General features: G+C 39.6%; 1 protein-coding gene across 3 annotated transcripts in view; it reads right to left on the bottom strand.

The window, feature by feature from the left end:
* Window positions 1-17484, bottom strand: part of fzr (fizzy-related) — a 92925-nt gene that overhangs the window by 34519 nt on the left and 40922 nt on the right. For all 3 annotated transcript variants that reach the window (XM_068352154.1, XM_068352153.1, XM_068352152.1), the window contains exon 6: window positions 8044-8232. In XM_068352154.1, coding sequence (XP_068208255.1) covers window positions 8044-8232 — 189 coding nt within the window. The remainder of the gene's footprint in view (window positions 1-8043; window positions 8233-17484) is intronic.

Below are 17484 nucleotides of genomic sequence, written 5' to 3' on the forward strand. Positions count from 1 at the left end.
AATCATTCGGATGTTTCGTGGGAGCTTATCATATAGTCTCGGGGCCGCATATTTAAAGGCTCTGGAGCCTAAAGTAGACATAAATCTAGGTTCCAACAGTTTGAAGCCATCTGGAACTGTTCTCTTGTCGACACGATTTGTTGGCTGCGCAATATGTAGCAATTTTCTTAGGTATTTTGGACGACCGGTTCTGATAATTTGGTGGGTTATTGTACATATCTTAAATTCAATTCTCGCTTTAATCGACAGCCAGTGTAAATTGATTAGTATAGGGGTGATCCTTTCTCTAGGTGGGACACCTTTCATCAGTCTTGCTTCTCTGTTTATTATGTTTTGTAATTTCTTACGTTTCACTTTTAGTAAATTGTAATAGAGTTGCAGTAGTCAATCCTGGTAATAACACAGTTTATCACAAGTTTCTTTACAGAATTTTCGTCCAAGTACTTTTTTATAAACCCAATGTTTCTTAAATGATAACCAGCACTTTTTATTACTGTACATTATTTATTTGGGCATTTAGACACAGGTTACAGTTAAGAAATACACCTAGATTTCGAACTTTACTAGATATAGGCACTGAGATATATTTATGTTCATTTTAATATCACCCAAGTTTCTCACGCTGTTTCTCTTACCCACCACCATGAATTCAGTTTTGTTTTCATTTAATTTTTGTTTAAATGTCATCCATTCTCTAACACTATCAAGGATTCAGTTTAAAGTTTCAGTAGTGTCATCTATATCATTTATGGAGAAGTAAAATTGTGTCATCCGCAAATAGTTTGAACTTCATGCCATGCCTTTGTAGTATTTTCGATAGAGCAATAGTATAGATGCAGAATAAGATTGGGCCAAGCACATTCCCCTGGGGTACCCCTCTGTTTAAGGGTTCATATGATGAATGAGAGTTTCTAATTTGTACACCGTAATTTCTACCACTAAGTAGTCTTTTGGGTATTCGAAGGCTTGATCTCCAACGCCGATGGACCGTAGATCATTTAGTAGCAGTTCATGCACAACTGTATCAAAAGCAGCACTGAGATCGAGCAATATTAAAATACCACATTTATTTTCATCCATCATTTCCAGCATATCACTTACAACATAGCAGATGGCTGTCTCCGTAGAGTATAGTTTTCTGTAAGCAGATTGGTTGTCAGGAAAAGCTTCTATTACTTCTAAGTGACTGACTAGTTGTTCAAGAATTACATATTCAAGCACTTTTGAAAACAAAGGATAGACTGGAAATAGGTCTATATGAGCTTAATTCCTGGTAGTCCAGTGCATTTTTTAGAACTGGTGTGACTATAGCCATTTTCTCAGATTTAGGAAACTTGCATTCATCAATGCTTGCATTTGCTATTCTCATTATTATTTTGGCTAGACTAGAAAAGTTTCTCTCCAATTACTTCAGATATTGACATAGGATTGATTGCGCAGTTTGTTTTCTTTGCTATCTTGATAATTCTGGTGATGCCATCTTGTGTTATGTTGTTGAATTGTATTAAAATTGTCTGTGTGCCAGTATCATTAATCTGAAGTTGAGTATTTACAAATGACCTGGTTATATTTTTAATTTTGTTTTTAAAAAATACTAGCAAATTATGTGCTAGTTCCTGGTCACTCTATCCATTAGGTAGGTTCTTTTCTTTTACATTTACCATTATACCATTTAGGAGACGATATAACTTATTTATGTCTGTTGCTGCTTCGAGGATCTTTCTCATAGTACAGTATTCACTTTTTCCCTTCTTAGTAGGTAGTTCTGTTGACACACAGCAGTTTTGTATTCTACCCAAGTACTTTCAGTTTTTAACCTATTCCACTTTCTTTCTTTGCATATCATTTTCCTCTTTTCACCAAAGTCTCTCCATCAAACCAAGGAGATTGGTCTTTTACAGTTATAGTCTTTTCCATCAGTGGGCACATGGTATTATATTCACTTTTACTCACTTTATTATAAGTGGTCGTAAGACAGTTAACACACCAAGCTCCCAACAGATGTTGGCCATCATGATCACAAGGAATGTTGATAGCATCATTTATTTTCTTTGAAACTTCTTCAATAAATATGGTAGGAGAAAAATTTGATTCATGTCCAAAGTTTATTTTCTTTACTAATGCATGTTTCTGTAGAAGTAGACTAAACGTAATAAGTTTGTGTAGTAGGGAGATAGTACATTTCTCTTCAACTTTTATATCAGATACAATATTATTCATGTAATCACTTAAAACTTAATCTAACGTATGCCCAGTTAAAGTAGTTGTACAGTTGACATTATTCACTAGACGATATGATTCCAATAACTCAATAAATGCCAAAGCGTCAGGACTTGATGCGTCATCCATCCAAAAATTGAAGTCTCCACAGATAACTAATTCATTTTTCTCCATGATAATCAACTCAAAAAGAGCACCGAATTCTTCAAAAAGGATATAGTGTTTGTTCTAGGAGGTTTGTAGATTGTTACAAAGGATATTTTTCTGTTTTTTGGCGTAAAGTTTATTTCTATGCATTCAAAGCTTGTTACACTAGTTCTTTTCAACATTTAGAGATTTGAATAACTTATGAATAAAGAGTCCGACACCCCCACCAGCCCTACCTTCTCTCGGTATGTGAAAGAAGGCGTGTGTGGGGGCGTCATTTCAGTGATCTTTGCCTTGTCCAAGTTATTTAACCATGTTTCAGATAATGCTAGCATGTCTAAATATTCCTTATTTATCAATTCTCGAATTTGAACAGTCTTATTACCTACAGATTGTATACAGTATTTACATAGCCACAGTTTATGACATCCTTAGAGGCCATGATCAGTATTTTCTGCTATTCTTTTCAATTCCAAGTCATAGGCTTTGCAGTCTCTAGCATTTACTATGTGGTCACTTAGTTTGTTTAACTTTGTGCAGTTTATACACTATGACACTTGCGAATTACACTCCTTGGTGGAATGTTTTCCTGAACATTTCCCGCAGACTTTATCATCATTCTTAGACTTGCAATCTTTTTCAAGATGTCCATACCTCTGACAGTGGTAGAAGGTGACCACATGGTACCTATCACGTATGTTATAAGTACCCCATCGTAACGAAACTTTGTCCCCACTATTATGAATAGCCCTCCGAACTTCAGGATCACATTTCAGCACATAGTGGGTGGTCCCCCCTCGAGGCATTTTTCTTCAGGACTACACTTCTCTTCTATATTTTGGATTTGGTCCAGGCAGCGATTTCTTTGAATCAAAGCATTAACTACATCATCTTCATCATTGTACACATTGCATATCATTATTTTTTATTTTACTTTTCAAGTTTTTCTTATTTTAGTGTCAGCCACCAATGTCTGAATTTTGTTTGCCGCCTCTTCTCTGATAATATTTTTTGCAAAGTTTACAATAACATTTCCATTCGTAGTTGACCTCGTCTTAAGTATATGAATGTCTTTAAGCGCTTGTTCAAACCTCGCGTTTTCTTTCAGTAATTTTAGTTGTTGTATTGATTGATTTAATCAACAGACTTTTTTTCCTTAACTTTTTCAACAAATGACGGTTTCTCTGGTTTGGGGTCTATCAATGTTTGAAGTGTTGCTTTAATTGATTCCATATTCATGGAAAGAATGTCAACGTTCTCAGTGAGGTCGGTGGTTCGGGTGGAATTTGCTGCGTGCGCGCGAAGGTCCGCAAGTTTGTTTTCCAAGTCATCTATTTTCGTGTCTTGTTCATTCAGGGCCTATTTTCTTATGTTCACATCTTCCTTTAATTTTGATATTACTAAATTGGCTTGTCTGGCTTCACGTACGCAGTGTGGGCATAACCAATCTAGGTTATTCCGTTCATTATCAGTGATGCCCATCACTATATGCACACATTTCTTATGGTAAGAGTCTATTACGTTCACATCCAATCCATTTTTTCCGTTCTCCCTCCGTGGTTTCACATATGAGGCAGAAATTGTTAGGGACAGACATAGTGTACTGTTTCTTATCACTTAGGTTTCTCCATACGATTAACTAATATCTTTTCAATGATATTCTAAGCGAGAAACACAAAGCTAAAACACGACTCAGGGCGAGTGGTTAACGGAGCTCCGCGCAACACATCCACACTCTAGCAAGACGTGTCTGTAACCTTACCATCCTTGTGAGTTAAGGTTAGGGGGAGCCTATAGGTCTATCTACTGAGTCATCAGCAGCCATTGCCTGGCCCTCCCTGGTCCTAGCTTGGGCGTTGATCATTTAAAATATGGTCAGTCTCTAGGGCATTGTCCTGCTTGCTAGGGCAATGTCACTGTCCCTTGCCTCTGCCCTTCATGAGTAGCATTGAAACCTTTAAACTCTTGTTGCACAGATACCTATCAGGGCCTCTCTCATACCCCTCCCACATTCTGCCGCTGTGCTCTTCATGTCTTTATTACTTGTTTTGTTCCCTTTTATATCACCAATTCTCAATATATTCTCTTAAATATTCACTTGTTTATGCATTTATATTATTCCTTTTATAACTAATATCATCTATTCCCTTTTATTCTATTATGCTTTTCTGTAATCCTCTGCTTCTGTTTCATAATGGCTCAACCTCTGTTTTCTATGCTTCGCACTTCGCTACCCACATCCCCTAATTCCTAGTTCACTTCATTTAACGCCCACATCAATTCCTTCCCGTGTTCTTGTCATTTGTATGTCCTTTTCCCTTTCATGTTTTCCCTGATTCCTTTCATTTCTTCCTTGTAATTTTCCTTACAAAATCCTTTTCTGAACAAATCTGCTTCTCCTCAGACGACCTTCTTGCTCCCAAGCCTATTGTTCTCATGTTTCGTAAATCATAATCCTTGTAACACTTGCAATCTGCTGTCACCCTCTCCTCTGGGTACTCACCCACCCCTACCCATGCCTACACCCAACACCTCTTGATAGCTTCATTCGAAAGGAAAATTTTTTTGTTCTCCGACTTTTTTTTCCTTCGTTTCTTTAACTTATTAGCTCTCTTTTACTTAGGCAATACTTTATTCTATTGCTACTTATATCGCTTAAGCTTTTACTTGGGGTATTTTATGGCCCTTATTTCTATCTCTCTGACTTATTAGTCTCCGTTTTCCTTCCCATGATCTCCTACTCCCCTGGGACTCGCTACTATTACGCTTCCTCTCATACTGATGGACTTTGTCTGTCATTATTCTCATTGTTTAGCTACACACACAGGATAAAGATTTGGATTTTAATAAAACACCCAAGTTGTCTGTGTGTGCGCTCCTTATCACCGACTTTTGTTTTGCTTCTGTCAAACTACATTGCAAAAATAATTGTGTATTTTTGATAGTTCTAACAATAGTTACAGATACCAGTGTATGTTTATGTGACAGAAAATAATAGGAATTATAATTAAAAGAGTGAAGAAAGAAGTTAAAAGCCAAAGTCTACTGGAATTTTTGTTGAACAACATAAGTCGTTCTTGCGCTGAGCAGGAACTCTCAAGAGTGGTGAAAGCATGTCATGACGTCACAAGATGAGTGTGGCTTACTGCAGCTACTACAGCATAGGAGTAATCCTTTCTCAGCGTGGGACACTCTGTTAATCTTGCTCCTCTGTTTTTTGTTTTTTAATCTATTGAGTTGCAGTAATCAGTACTACGTAATGGTAAAAAACACTATATTCATCTAGATACTTATTCACAAAAGCAATATTTCTAAGGTGATATCCAGTGATTCTTATTACACTATTTATTTGAGCACTGAGAGACCAATTACAGTCAAGTGATACACCTAGGCCACAACTCTACTAGATATCAGGACCAGGTCATTATCAATATTTATTTGGATGTTACCCAAGTTTATTCAGTAGTTTATGTTTCCTACTACCATAAGCATTTTCATTTAGTTTTAGTTATCTAAGTCATCCCTCCCTTAACACTGGTACAAACGTGATTTAAAGTTTCAGCGGAATCATCAATATCATTTATGGATAAGTAAAATTGTGTATCAACTGCAAATAGTTTAAACTTTACTTCATGTCTCTGAAGTACTTTTAATGAACCTATAGTAAAGGAAAGGTATTAAATAAGATTGAGCCTAATGAGTGAGTGTTTCCAATTCATACACAGTACTACTCATGAAAAAAGTGTTTCAAAGGTTACCAACCATGTTAACAGTTATTATTATTATTATTATTACTTGCTAAACTACAACCCTAGTTGGAAAAGTAAGATGCTATAAGACCAAGGGTTCCAACAGGGAAAATAGCCCAGTGAGGAAAGGAAACAAGGACATTAAACTACAAGAGAAGTAATGAACAATCAAATTAAAATATTTTAAGAACAGTAATAACATTAAATTAGATCTTTAAGAACATAAAAAAAAAAATTAGAAAATGAAGATAGAATAGTGTACTTAAAATTTACCCTCAAGCAAGAGAACTCTAACCCAAGACAGTGGGAGACTATGGTACAGAGGCTAAGGCACTACACATGACTACAGAACAATGGTTTCACTTTGGAGTATCCTTTTTCTAGAAGAGATGGTTACCATAGCTAAAGAGTCTCGTCTACCCTTCCCAAGAGTAAAGTAGCCACTGAACAATTTCATTGCATTAGTTAATCCCTTGAGTGCAGAATTGTTTGATAATCTCAGTGTTGTCACGTGTATGAGGACAGGAGAATGTGTAAAGAATAGGCCAGACTATTCAGTGTATGTGTAGGCAAAGAAAATGCGAGCTGTATCCAGAGAGAGGATTCCAATGTAATACTGTCTGGCCAGTCAAAGGATCCAATAACACTCTCTAGTGGTAGTATCTCAATGGGTGGCTGGTGCCCTGGCCAACCTACTACCTAACGGCATAAAGAAAGTTGTTGTTAGCTCAGTGGAAAAGCTAAAGAACTCTAGGCTACTTAATTATTGCGAGGATGACGACAATATTGACACGCCTCCACCTTTGGACAATACACAAGTTCAGTCTTCTTTTGATGGAGATGAGTTTCACAAGTTCTTGACATTAATTGACCGAGACCTAGCTCCATGCTCTCGCACGCTGACCCGGGTCGCCTCAGGGCGAGTATCCATCCGCCACAGAGGGATCCACTATAGAAACCGGAGATAGGGGAAACTACACAAAATTCTGGTTGGTTGGGAGGAGAATCCAAGATACTCCTAAGAAAGTAGTTCGAGGTAAGTACTCCATGTTGGAACAAACCTATTTTACATTGTCAGCCTAGATACTGACATATACAGAATCTCACATACCCTAAATACTGACATACATCTAACATACCCTAAATACTGACATATATTTCAAATACTGTACACTAAATGCTGACATACATCCCAAATACTCTAAATACTGATAATCTTAAATACCCTAATTATTGACATTTAACTAAAAAATGAGTGAAACATTTAAGACTTCTAGTACAAGGAGATATGGATCACTTTAGTCATACCAAGAGTTCAGATTGTAGATTGTTAGTCCTTTGTTTCTCATCTCCACACAGCTGTTTTGTAAACAAATTAGCTACTGGCAATGAAACTGTATCCGAATATTTTTCCAGAGAAGGGTTGTAATATGTTAAATGAATAAAAATATTAGGTACATATCACATCAAAACTAGTCTGATGAATGGTGTTTAGCTTCAGTAGGTTTACCTTGAAATTCACAAATTCTGTGAAACACACTTTCATTACTAGCATGGTGTCCAATAGCACATTACTCTGCACACTGATGCTAGTCATAAATAAGGCTAACCAAACATTACCTGAATGGTTATCCTGTACTATATATATGCAAAAGTTTTGCCACAATTTCCATGAATAAATTATATTCAAAAAATGCATACTAAAAATAAAAATGTACCTAGTAACCTGTTTAGTCCCCTGTGAAGTAATTTCTCTAACAATATACATTACCTTACAGTATGCTAAAAGAAAATTACTGTACTTCATGTCATATTATAGGCATATCTTGACTGGACTCTTAAGCAGGCAAATAATATGACAAGTAGCACAATTAATTAAAGACTAAAAATCTAAAGGGACTAAAAAAAACAAACTAAAATAACTCACTCTCTCTGACCAAGAAACTGATGTCACCGAGTCCCCATCAGGTGACAGATCACAAAGCCTGGTAACTTGAGATGTATATGCTGACCAGAGATAGACACAATGACCAAGTCCTACGGAGAGAACATTCTGGGAACTCCAGTCAACTAGGTTTAAGTAGAAGTCATCTTGAAGTTCTGGTGCATCTAAAACCTGAAAAATAATTTCTTTATAATGTATCCTTAACATTATCATGTTGCATATTAGATGTAAATTTTAAGTTTAAAGACTCACAATTTGAATCCCCATCATCATCATCATCTCGTCAAGAATCTTCTTTAAACGATTAAATCTGAATAATTTCTCGTGCATGCACTTTCTGCCAGATTCCAAAAATTTTCTGGCCATTCCCACTGGCTACTGTTTTGGTACATACAAACCCCAAAATTCTTCAGCTAACTGTTCGGCCTACCAATCAACATTGTGCCAAAGCCATTTAAAATTATCTTCTTTTTACTCTTTCACAATTGATACAAATACTCTTTATAAAATATGCTGCTTTTAGAAAAAAAAATAGTTCTATAGCATAATTACTATTTCACTTCATTATCAATATTCCAAAGTACTGTAAAATCTGCTTACCAACATCCATTTAAAAAAAATCACTTAGATTGTCCAATTTCAAAAATAAATAAGATGAAAAAAATTTGTATGTGACACCCAAGCAACCTTATCTTCACTTCCTATCCACCAGAATTTCAACAAATGTTCAATATTTTCCCCTTATTATACCATGGTTACTATGATGCAAACTTTTTAACCTATCTACAACTTTGAGAAATCCTGGTATATGGATGGATGGACTGTACTGTACTGTATAATGGAATGTCATCAGTTTTCTATTTGTCAATGCTCTTGAAGCTAACATCTTACGCTACCTCTAAAATTAGGATTAGGTAATAACAATGACAAAACTTGTACTCTTTAGGACAAACCTGATTTTCCCAGACTTCTTTTAAACATACAGTGCACTGGCCAAGCACAAACTTTTGGAAACAAACAGTAAATTAAAAGAGAAAACTTATAAACTTATTACACATGAATCTGACAGAAATACTGTTCAGTACTGTAGAATAAAAAATGGAATTTCAATAAAATTGGTTATTCTTAAACAGTTACTTACCTAAGGTAAGTAAAAAGTTATATTTACCCGAGGTAAATAAAAAGTTTATCAAGGAAAATCAAATTTCCAATTTTCCCTCATTTCAATAGCCTCAGCTGCCTAGAATACTACTGCTGATTGAGTGGCATTGTATGACAATATAATATAATTTCTATACTTACAAAAGTTTTGTATGATACTCCTTTTAATATTAATATTACTTGCTAAGCTACAACCCTAGTTGGAAAAGCGGGATGCTATAAGCCCGAGGGGCCCCAACAGGGAAAATAGCTCAGTGAAGAAAGGAAAAATGGAAAAATAAAATATTTTATGAATAACAACATTAAAATAAATATATCCTATATAAACTATAAAAACTTTAACAAAACAAGAGAAAGAGAAATTCAATAGAATAGCATGCCCGAGTGTACCCTCAAGCAAGAGAACTCTAACCCAAAACAGTGGAAGACCATGGTACAGAGGCTATGGCACTACCCTAGACTAGAGAACAATGGTTTGATTTTGAAGTGTCCTCCTCCTAGAAGAGCTGCTTACCATAGCTAGAGTCTCTTCCGCCTTTCCACCCTTTTAAGGATATTAAAAAAATCTCTTGAAATTGCAAGCATTTTTCTACAATCAGTATAATATCCCTCTGATTTGATTTGATTAATGAAATTTTTGCCATATTCTCCTGTGTGATACCCCTTTTTTCATCACAGTTAGATGAGCTGGTATAAGGATAAGGCGATAATATTAAGATTGGACCAGACCTTCATTAAAACTTCTTCATTCCTTCAAAATAAAAAAGAACATCGAACATACAAATAACCACTAAAAGTGAGGAGGGGAAACATCCATGAATCTTGGGTTAAAATGAAAATTACTTTTATCTAAAAAAAAAAAATTTCTTACTTTAATTTTTATAAATCTTAATACAGAGATTTATAAGCTCAATACATTTCCCTGGTAATTTCATGAAAAAATACATAAATCAAGGTGTGGGTTTTACATCTATATCCCATTCCATCATAATAACTAGAGGGGCACTAAGAAAGAGTGCAGACCTCTGCCGTAGCAGCTTATTTTTCAACCTTTGGCTTGACCTTGACCTTTGACCTTAACATGTATTAATTGGTGGGGATTTTCATATACTCAAATATGAACCAAGTTTGAAGTCGCTGTGACAGTGATGTCTAAACTTATGGCTAATTACGTGAATTGGACATTTTGCTTGACAGTGACTTTGCCCTTCCAATACTATAATTTCCAGCTTTTTACATAAAAGTTAATCCCTGCAAGTTTAATTATTCTAAGATTAAAATAGTGGCCAGGAAGCTGTTCACAAACAAACACGCACACAAACAGGGGTTAAAATATAATATAAAACATAACCTTCTTCCAACTTCGTTGGCGGAGGTAATAAATATGTGAGGAACGTACTGAACCAGGAACCAAATCTCTTAGCAAAAGGCTGTATGAGAGAAACTTGGACATATAGTAGAGAGTTTAGAACATCAAAACAAATACCTAAGGATAAAACACTCAAGATATCGACTACAGCAAACTAAGCAACCAAAAGAACTTTACTATAAATCACCTAATTACAGAAAAAACTAATCAAAAACACACCATTACCCATTACACTGTTCTTGCGTGAAAGTTGTCATCTTATAAGAATAAATAGAAAATATGTTATTTTCATTAGTAAAATAAATTTTTGAATATACTTACCCGGTGATCATATAGCTGTCAGCTCTGCTGCCCGACAGAAAAACCTAAGGACAAAATACGCCAGCGATCGCTATACAGGTGGGGGTGTACATCAACTGCGCCATCTGTCGAGCAGGTACTCAAGTACTCCATGTCAACACAGAACCAATTTTCTCCTCGGCCCACTGGGTCTCTATTGGGGAGGAAGGGAGGGTCCTTTAATATATGATCACCGGGTAAGTATATTCAAAAATTTATTTTACTAATGAAAATAACATTTTTCAATATTAAACTTAGCCGGTGATCATATAGCTGATTCACACCCAGGGGGGTGGGTAGAGACCAGCATTACATGTTGACATTATTATGAGCTAAGTATTTTGTATTTCATTTTAGCAGTTATTCAAAATAACAAACATAAAATAAATAAGTACCTGGTAAGGAAGTCGACTTGAACAATTACTCTGCCTTTTTAAGTACGTCTTCCTTACTGAGCCTCGCGATCCTCATAGGATGCTGAGCGACTCCTAGGAGCTGAAGTATGAAGGGTTGCAACCCATACTAAAGGACCTCATCAAAACCTCTAATCTAGGCGCTTCTCAAGAAATGACTTTGACCACCCGCCAAATCAAGTAGGATGCAAAAGGCTTCTTAGCCTTCCGGACAACCCAAAAACAATAATAAAACATTTCAAGAGAAAGATTAAAAAAGGTTATGGAATTAGGGAATTGTAGTGGTTGAGCCCTCACCCACTACTGCACTCGTTGCTACGAATGGTCCCAGAGTGTAGCAGTTCTCGTAAAGAGACTGGATATTCTTAAGATAAAAAGACGCGAACACTGATTTGCTTTTCCAATAGGTTGCGTCGAATATACTTTGCAGAGATCTAATTTGTTTAAAGGCCACGGAAGTTGCGACAGCTCTAACTTCGTGTGTCCTTACCTTCAGCAAAGCTTGGTCTTCCTCATTCAGATGGGAATGAGCTTCTCGTATTAACAGTCTGATAAAATAGGATAAAGCATTCTTTGACATAGGCAAAGATGGATTCTTAACTGAACACCATAAAGCTTCAGACGGGCCTCTTAAAGGTTTTTAAATATAACTTAAGAGCTCTTACAGGACATAAGACTCTTTCTAGTTCATTTCCAACCATACAATAAGTTTGGAATATCGAACGATATTGGTCAAGGCCGAGAAGGCAGCTCGTGTTTGGCTAGAAAACCAAGTTGTAGAACATGTAGCCGTTTCGGATGAGAATCCGATGTTCTTGCTGAAGGTATGAATCTCACTGACTCTTTTAGCTGTGGCTAAGCATATCAGGAAAAGAGTCTTAAAGGTGAGATCTTTCAGGGAGGCTGATTGTAGCGGTTCGAACCTGTCTGACATATGGAATCTTAGTACCACGTCTAAATTCCAACCAGGTGTAACCAAACGACGCTCCTTCGTGGTCTCAAAAGACTTAAGGAGGTCCTGTAGATCTTTATTGTTGGAAAGATCTAAGCCTCTGTGACGGAAGACTGATGCCAACATGCTTCTGTAACCCTTGATAGTGGGAGCTGAAAGAGATCGTTCTTTCCTCAGATATAAGAGAAAGTCAGCTATTTGAGTTACAGAGGTACTGGTCGAGGATACGGATACTAACTTGCACCAGTTTCGGAAGATTTCCCACTTCGATTGGTAGACTCTAAGGGTGGATGTTCTCCTTGCTCTAGCAATCGCTCTGGTTGCCTCCTTCGAAAAGCCTCTAGCTCTCGAGAGTCTTTCGATAGTTTGAAGGCAGTCAGACGAAGAGCGTGGAGGCCTTGGTGTACCTTCTTTACGCGTGGCTGACGTAGAAGGTCCACCCTTAGGGGAAGTGTTCTGGGAACGTCTACTAGCCATCGAAGTACCTCGGTGAGCCATTCTCTCGCGGGCCAGAGGGAAGCAACTAGCGTCAACCTTGTCCCTTCGTGAGAGGCGAACTTCTGCAGTACCTTGTTGACAATCTTGAACGGAGGGAATGCATATAGATCTAGATGTGACCAATCTAGTAGAAAGGCATCTATATGAACTGCTGCTGGGTCCGGGATTGGTGAGCAAAATATTGGGAGCCTCTTGGTCATCGAGGTTGCGAAGAGATCTATGGTTGGCTGGCCCCAGGTGGCCCAAAGTCTCTTGCATACATCCTTGTGGAGGGTCCATTCTGTTGGAATTATTTGTCCCTTCCGACTGAGACAATCTGCCATGACATTCAAGTTGCCTTGGATGAACCTCGTTACTAGTGAAATGTCTAGACCTTTTGACCAGGTGAGGAGGTCCCTTGCGATCTCGTACCATGTCAGAGAGTAGGTCCCTCCTTGCTTGGAGATGTACGCCAAAGCCGTGGTGTTGTCCGAGTTCACCTCCACCACTTTGCCTTGAAGGAGAGACCTGAAGCTTTTCCAGGTCAGACATACTGCCAGTAGCTTCTTGCAGTTGAAATGCATTGTCCTTTGACTCGAGTTCCATAATCCCGAGCATTCCCTACCGTCTAATGTCGCACCCCAGCCTACGTCCGATGCGTCCGAGAAGAGAACGTGGTTGGGAGTCTGAACAGTCAGGGGAAGACCCTCTCTAAGGTTGATATAGTCCTTTCACCAAGTCACACCAGACTTTATCTTTCCGGAAACCGGGATCGAGACCGCTTCTAGCGTCTTGTCCTTTTTCCAGTGAAAAGCTAGATGGTATAGAAGAGGACGGAGGTGTAGTCTTCCTAGTGACACAAATTGATCCACGGATGACAGTGTCCCTACCAGACTCATCCACAGCCTGACTGGGCAGCGTTCCTTCTTCAGCATCTTCTGGATGGATAGCAGGGCTGGGGGTTGATCGTCTTGTTCAGCAACGTCCTCATCAGAGGGTTCCTCATCCGAAACTGATGAGGAAACGGCAACGGAGTGGGCAACGTCTGACTCGCTGAATCCGGTCGCACTGGTGGATGCGTGACGGAGCCGGACGCAATATCATGGCACTGCTGCACAGTCTGTGAACTGTCAACAACCATGGGTGCGCGAGAAAGTACAGCGTCAACCCGAAACTGTCTAGACTGTCTGGGTTGTGCAGTCAACACCCTACCGGGTTGCTGAAGTTGACGCACTGCGTCACAACAAGTCACCTCTGCTGGTTGTTGAACGTCTTCCTAGTGACACACTGAACGTTAACAATCACCTCCGAGCGTCGCTTAACGTCAACGTGCGACTGGCAACCCACACTGGGTCGCATCGGTGGAGGAACCACCTCAACTGGCAGACACGAGTAGGATACCTCAGCGTCAACAGGGCGCACAACCAACCGGTTGGAAGGTTGTTGGCCAGAAGGTTCTTCTCCGTATTTAAGTCCTCTATCAAGGACACAAGCTTGGACTGCATGTCTTGCAGCAAAGCCCATTAGGGTCTACGGGAGCAGGTGTGGCAACAGACGGGGTTAGCGACTGAGGCGGAACCATTTACCATCCCTGGAAGCCTTGTTATGTGTGACATAATAGTACAGCAAAACTTCAAAGGCTCGACAAAAGTTGAGAAGTTGACCTGTAAACAACTTGGAGCGTCTCCTGGCTAGGCGCCAGGGCGAGTCTACCAGAATTGAGAAGTATATCTGGGCAGAGGCATGAACTCCCAAGCCGAGAACTTCTCTCGTGTCCTATCAGACTCTCGCTCTATAAGCCAGTTTAAAAGAAGGGAAATCAAAGGCTGTATCCCTAAAACTCCTCCTGGTGCAAAAACCAGTCGCCTAGCCAACGTAACGCTCTCTAGGAGAGCGAGAGAGCACTAGCTTAACAACAACGGCTTCGAAGTAGCTAGGCCTAGTGTAAGTTCTGACGTTAGGCAAACGAGGAGCAGCAGTTACAAGATCCGGACGAAGATCCTTAAAAAATCATCATGATTAAATTAAAGTCCATAGGAGGCTAAGCAGCTTAAGGCTCCTCTCCAAATGACAGAGTCCTCAAAGGAATATCAGTAGGAGGGAGAACAGCACTTTCTCATCTACAGGAACCTTGTCCGAGAAAAGCTAGGTTATCTCAGTGAGGGTCTCACTGGTGCATTAGCAGCAGACCAGAAGGCAACGTTATGTAACTGCTTGACAGTCTGTGAACTGTCAAAAACTGAACTGTCAACCACAACAGGTGCGTGAGGACATACAGCACTGGTGCATTAGTAGCAGACCAGAAGGCAACGTCATGTAACTGCTTGACAGTCTGTGAACTGTCAACCACAACAGGTGCGTGAGGACATACAGTGTTCACTCGAGACTGCTTTGACTGTCTATACTGAGCAGTCAAAACAACTCTAGAATGCGTTGTTGTTGTTGTAACTCGCGAACGTCAACGGAGGGTTCCGTGCGTCTGTGAACGTCAACGTGCGGCTGGCAGGGTACACTGCGCATGGGTGGTGGAACTCTCACAGCCGGAGTGCGGGAGCAGGTAGCGACAGCGTCTACTGTACGCACAACCGTGGTTGGTTGTAGGCTAACGGGTGCAGCGTCAACCTTCTCCGCACGATACTCCTGCATAAAAGATGCTAACTGTGTCTGCATAGAATGTAGCAAAGACCACTTAGGGTGTACAGCAGCAGGTGCGGCAACAGACGGTGTTGCTGCCTGTTGCGGTACCGCTTTGCCTCTCTTAGGAGGTGAGCAGTCGTCGGAAGACTGCAGCGAATCCGAACTGACCCAGTGGCTACAACTGGGCCGTTGGACTTGCGCGGAAGGGACCGACTTGCGCTTAATAAGCTGCGAGACCTTGGTCCATGGTTTCTTACGAGAAACCTCTTCCGCAGACGAGAAGTAAATGGGCTCTCTCGTCTTTGTGTGGGTGGGGCGATCTTGGGTAGATACGCCCGAAACCACGGAGGGAAACGTCTGTTCGTTGATCAAGGCCTGACGAACCCATAAGTCGTTCGACATTACTTCTCCCCTGGGCTTGGGAGCTTGCAAGAGGTCCCGGACTAGGTGAACGACAGGCACGAACAGACGAACCCTCGGACGCAACACTGTAACACTTTGCGCATATCACTTTATCACTTCGATTTTCTGTTTTGCACTTATTTCACTGAAATCGAAACTTTTACTGATTTCTACCTGAAACACGCAATTCTACCCTTCATTAAAAGGTAGTAATTGCGAAAACAGTCGTATAATGCAGCTCATTAATACTAGCAAAAACAGAAAACATATATAAAGATAAAGAATTCAGTGGCTGGGAAAGAGACTAAACACTAGTTCAAATAAACTACGTTTACAATCTCTCACCGCACATAGCCTGGGGACAAGAATAAAACCCTAGAAACGTTTTACCTTCTTCCCCGTACAGCGACTAGGGAGGAGAGTAACACGAGAACAACGTTACCCGCTTGAACGGAACGTTTTTTCTCCTCTCTCTCCCTCCGTCTCTATCTCTCTCTCTCTTTCTCTCTTGATTTCGCACCTGAGAGAAGAGCCCAATTATATATCGTCAAAACATGTTATTTGGCTAAAGGAAAAAAACTGAAAGGTTTTCCAAATAAAAAGTTCCTTTAATTTAGAATTTAAACCATTTAAGCTAAGAAAGAATGAACGAAACGTCAGAATCGATTTACTCTTACTGCAAAGTGAAACCGTGATACACTCTCTCTCTATCGTAACGATAGAGCGCATGTTGAACGTCCTGAACGTCAACAACTGCGTAGTCTAAAAAACTAAACGTTAGTTCATCTTTGAAAACAGTACGAGACTGTCAAATCCATACATCACAGTTGGTACAATCACTTTCTCATATAGAACTCTCTTTACATTCATGCCCAACCCTCTTTTTTACTACTCCCTTAACTGACCCCAACACTTTGCAACCTTCATTCACTCTCTGACGTACATCTGCTTCCACTCCCCCCTTTGCTGCAACAACAGACCCCAAGTACTTAAACTGATCCACCTCCTCAAGTAACTCTCCATTCAACATGACATTCAACCTTGCACCACCTTCCCTTCTCGTACATCTCATAACCTTACTCTTACCCAAATCAACTCTCAACTTCCTTCTCTCACACACCCTTCCAAATTCTGTCACTAGTCGGTCAAGCTTCTCTTCTGTGTCCACCTCTTCTTTGGTGTTTTCCTCCGTTGCCTTCCCAAAACCTCCATCTCCATTACTCTGCGGCCAACATCGTCCTCATCCCTTCTCATCACATGTCTAATTGTTGGATTGTCAGAATCCTGGTCAGAGGTGGCGAACAGGACATGAAAAGTACTCGATATCCTGAACGGAGGACTTCTCTCGTATAAGGGTCGCCCCGAAAGTCTTGCCAACTTAGCCAAAAGTTTTGTAGGCATCCCCCCCTACAGTTGGTAAGTTGGGGAACATGCATTCCCTAGCGGGAACCTCTGCAACCATGCCCTATTAGCCCAAGATCGAGAAAATTTCTCTATTTGTTTAAGAGCATATTCTTCCCTTAAATTTTCTATCACCGCATAGTGGAAAACTGCTCCATACCAATGGTCTAAGCACGAGCAGGCTTGGATTGCATACATAGCTGCTACCTCCATGTTGGCCATCTCAGAACGAGAAACAATGAAGGGGAGGTTGGACAATTTATCAACTCGTA

The sequence above is a fragment of the Palaemon carinicauda genome, chromosome 28 (genome assembly GCF_036898095.1).
Source record: "Palaemon carinicauda isolate YSFRI2023 chromosome 28, ASM3689809v2, whole genome shotgun sequence".
NCBI classification, from domain to species: Eukaryota; Metazoa; Arthropoda; class Malacostraca; order Decapoda; family Palaemonidae; genus Palaemon; species Palaemon carinicauda.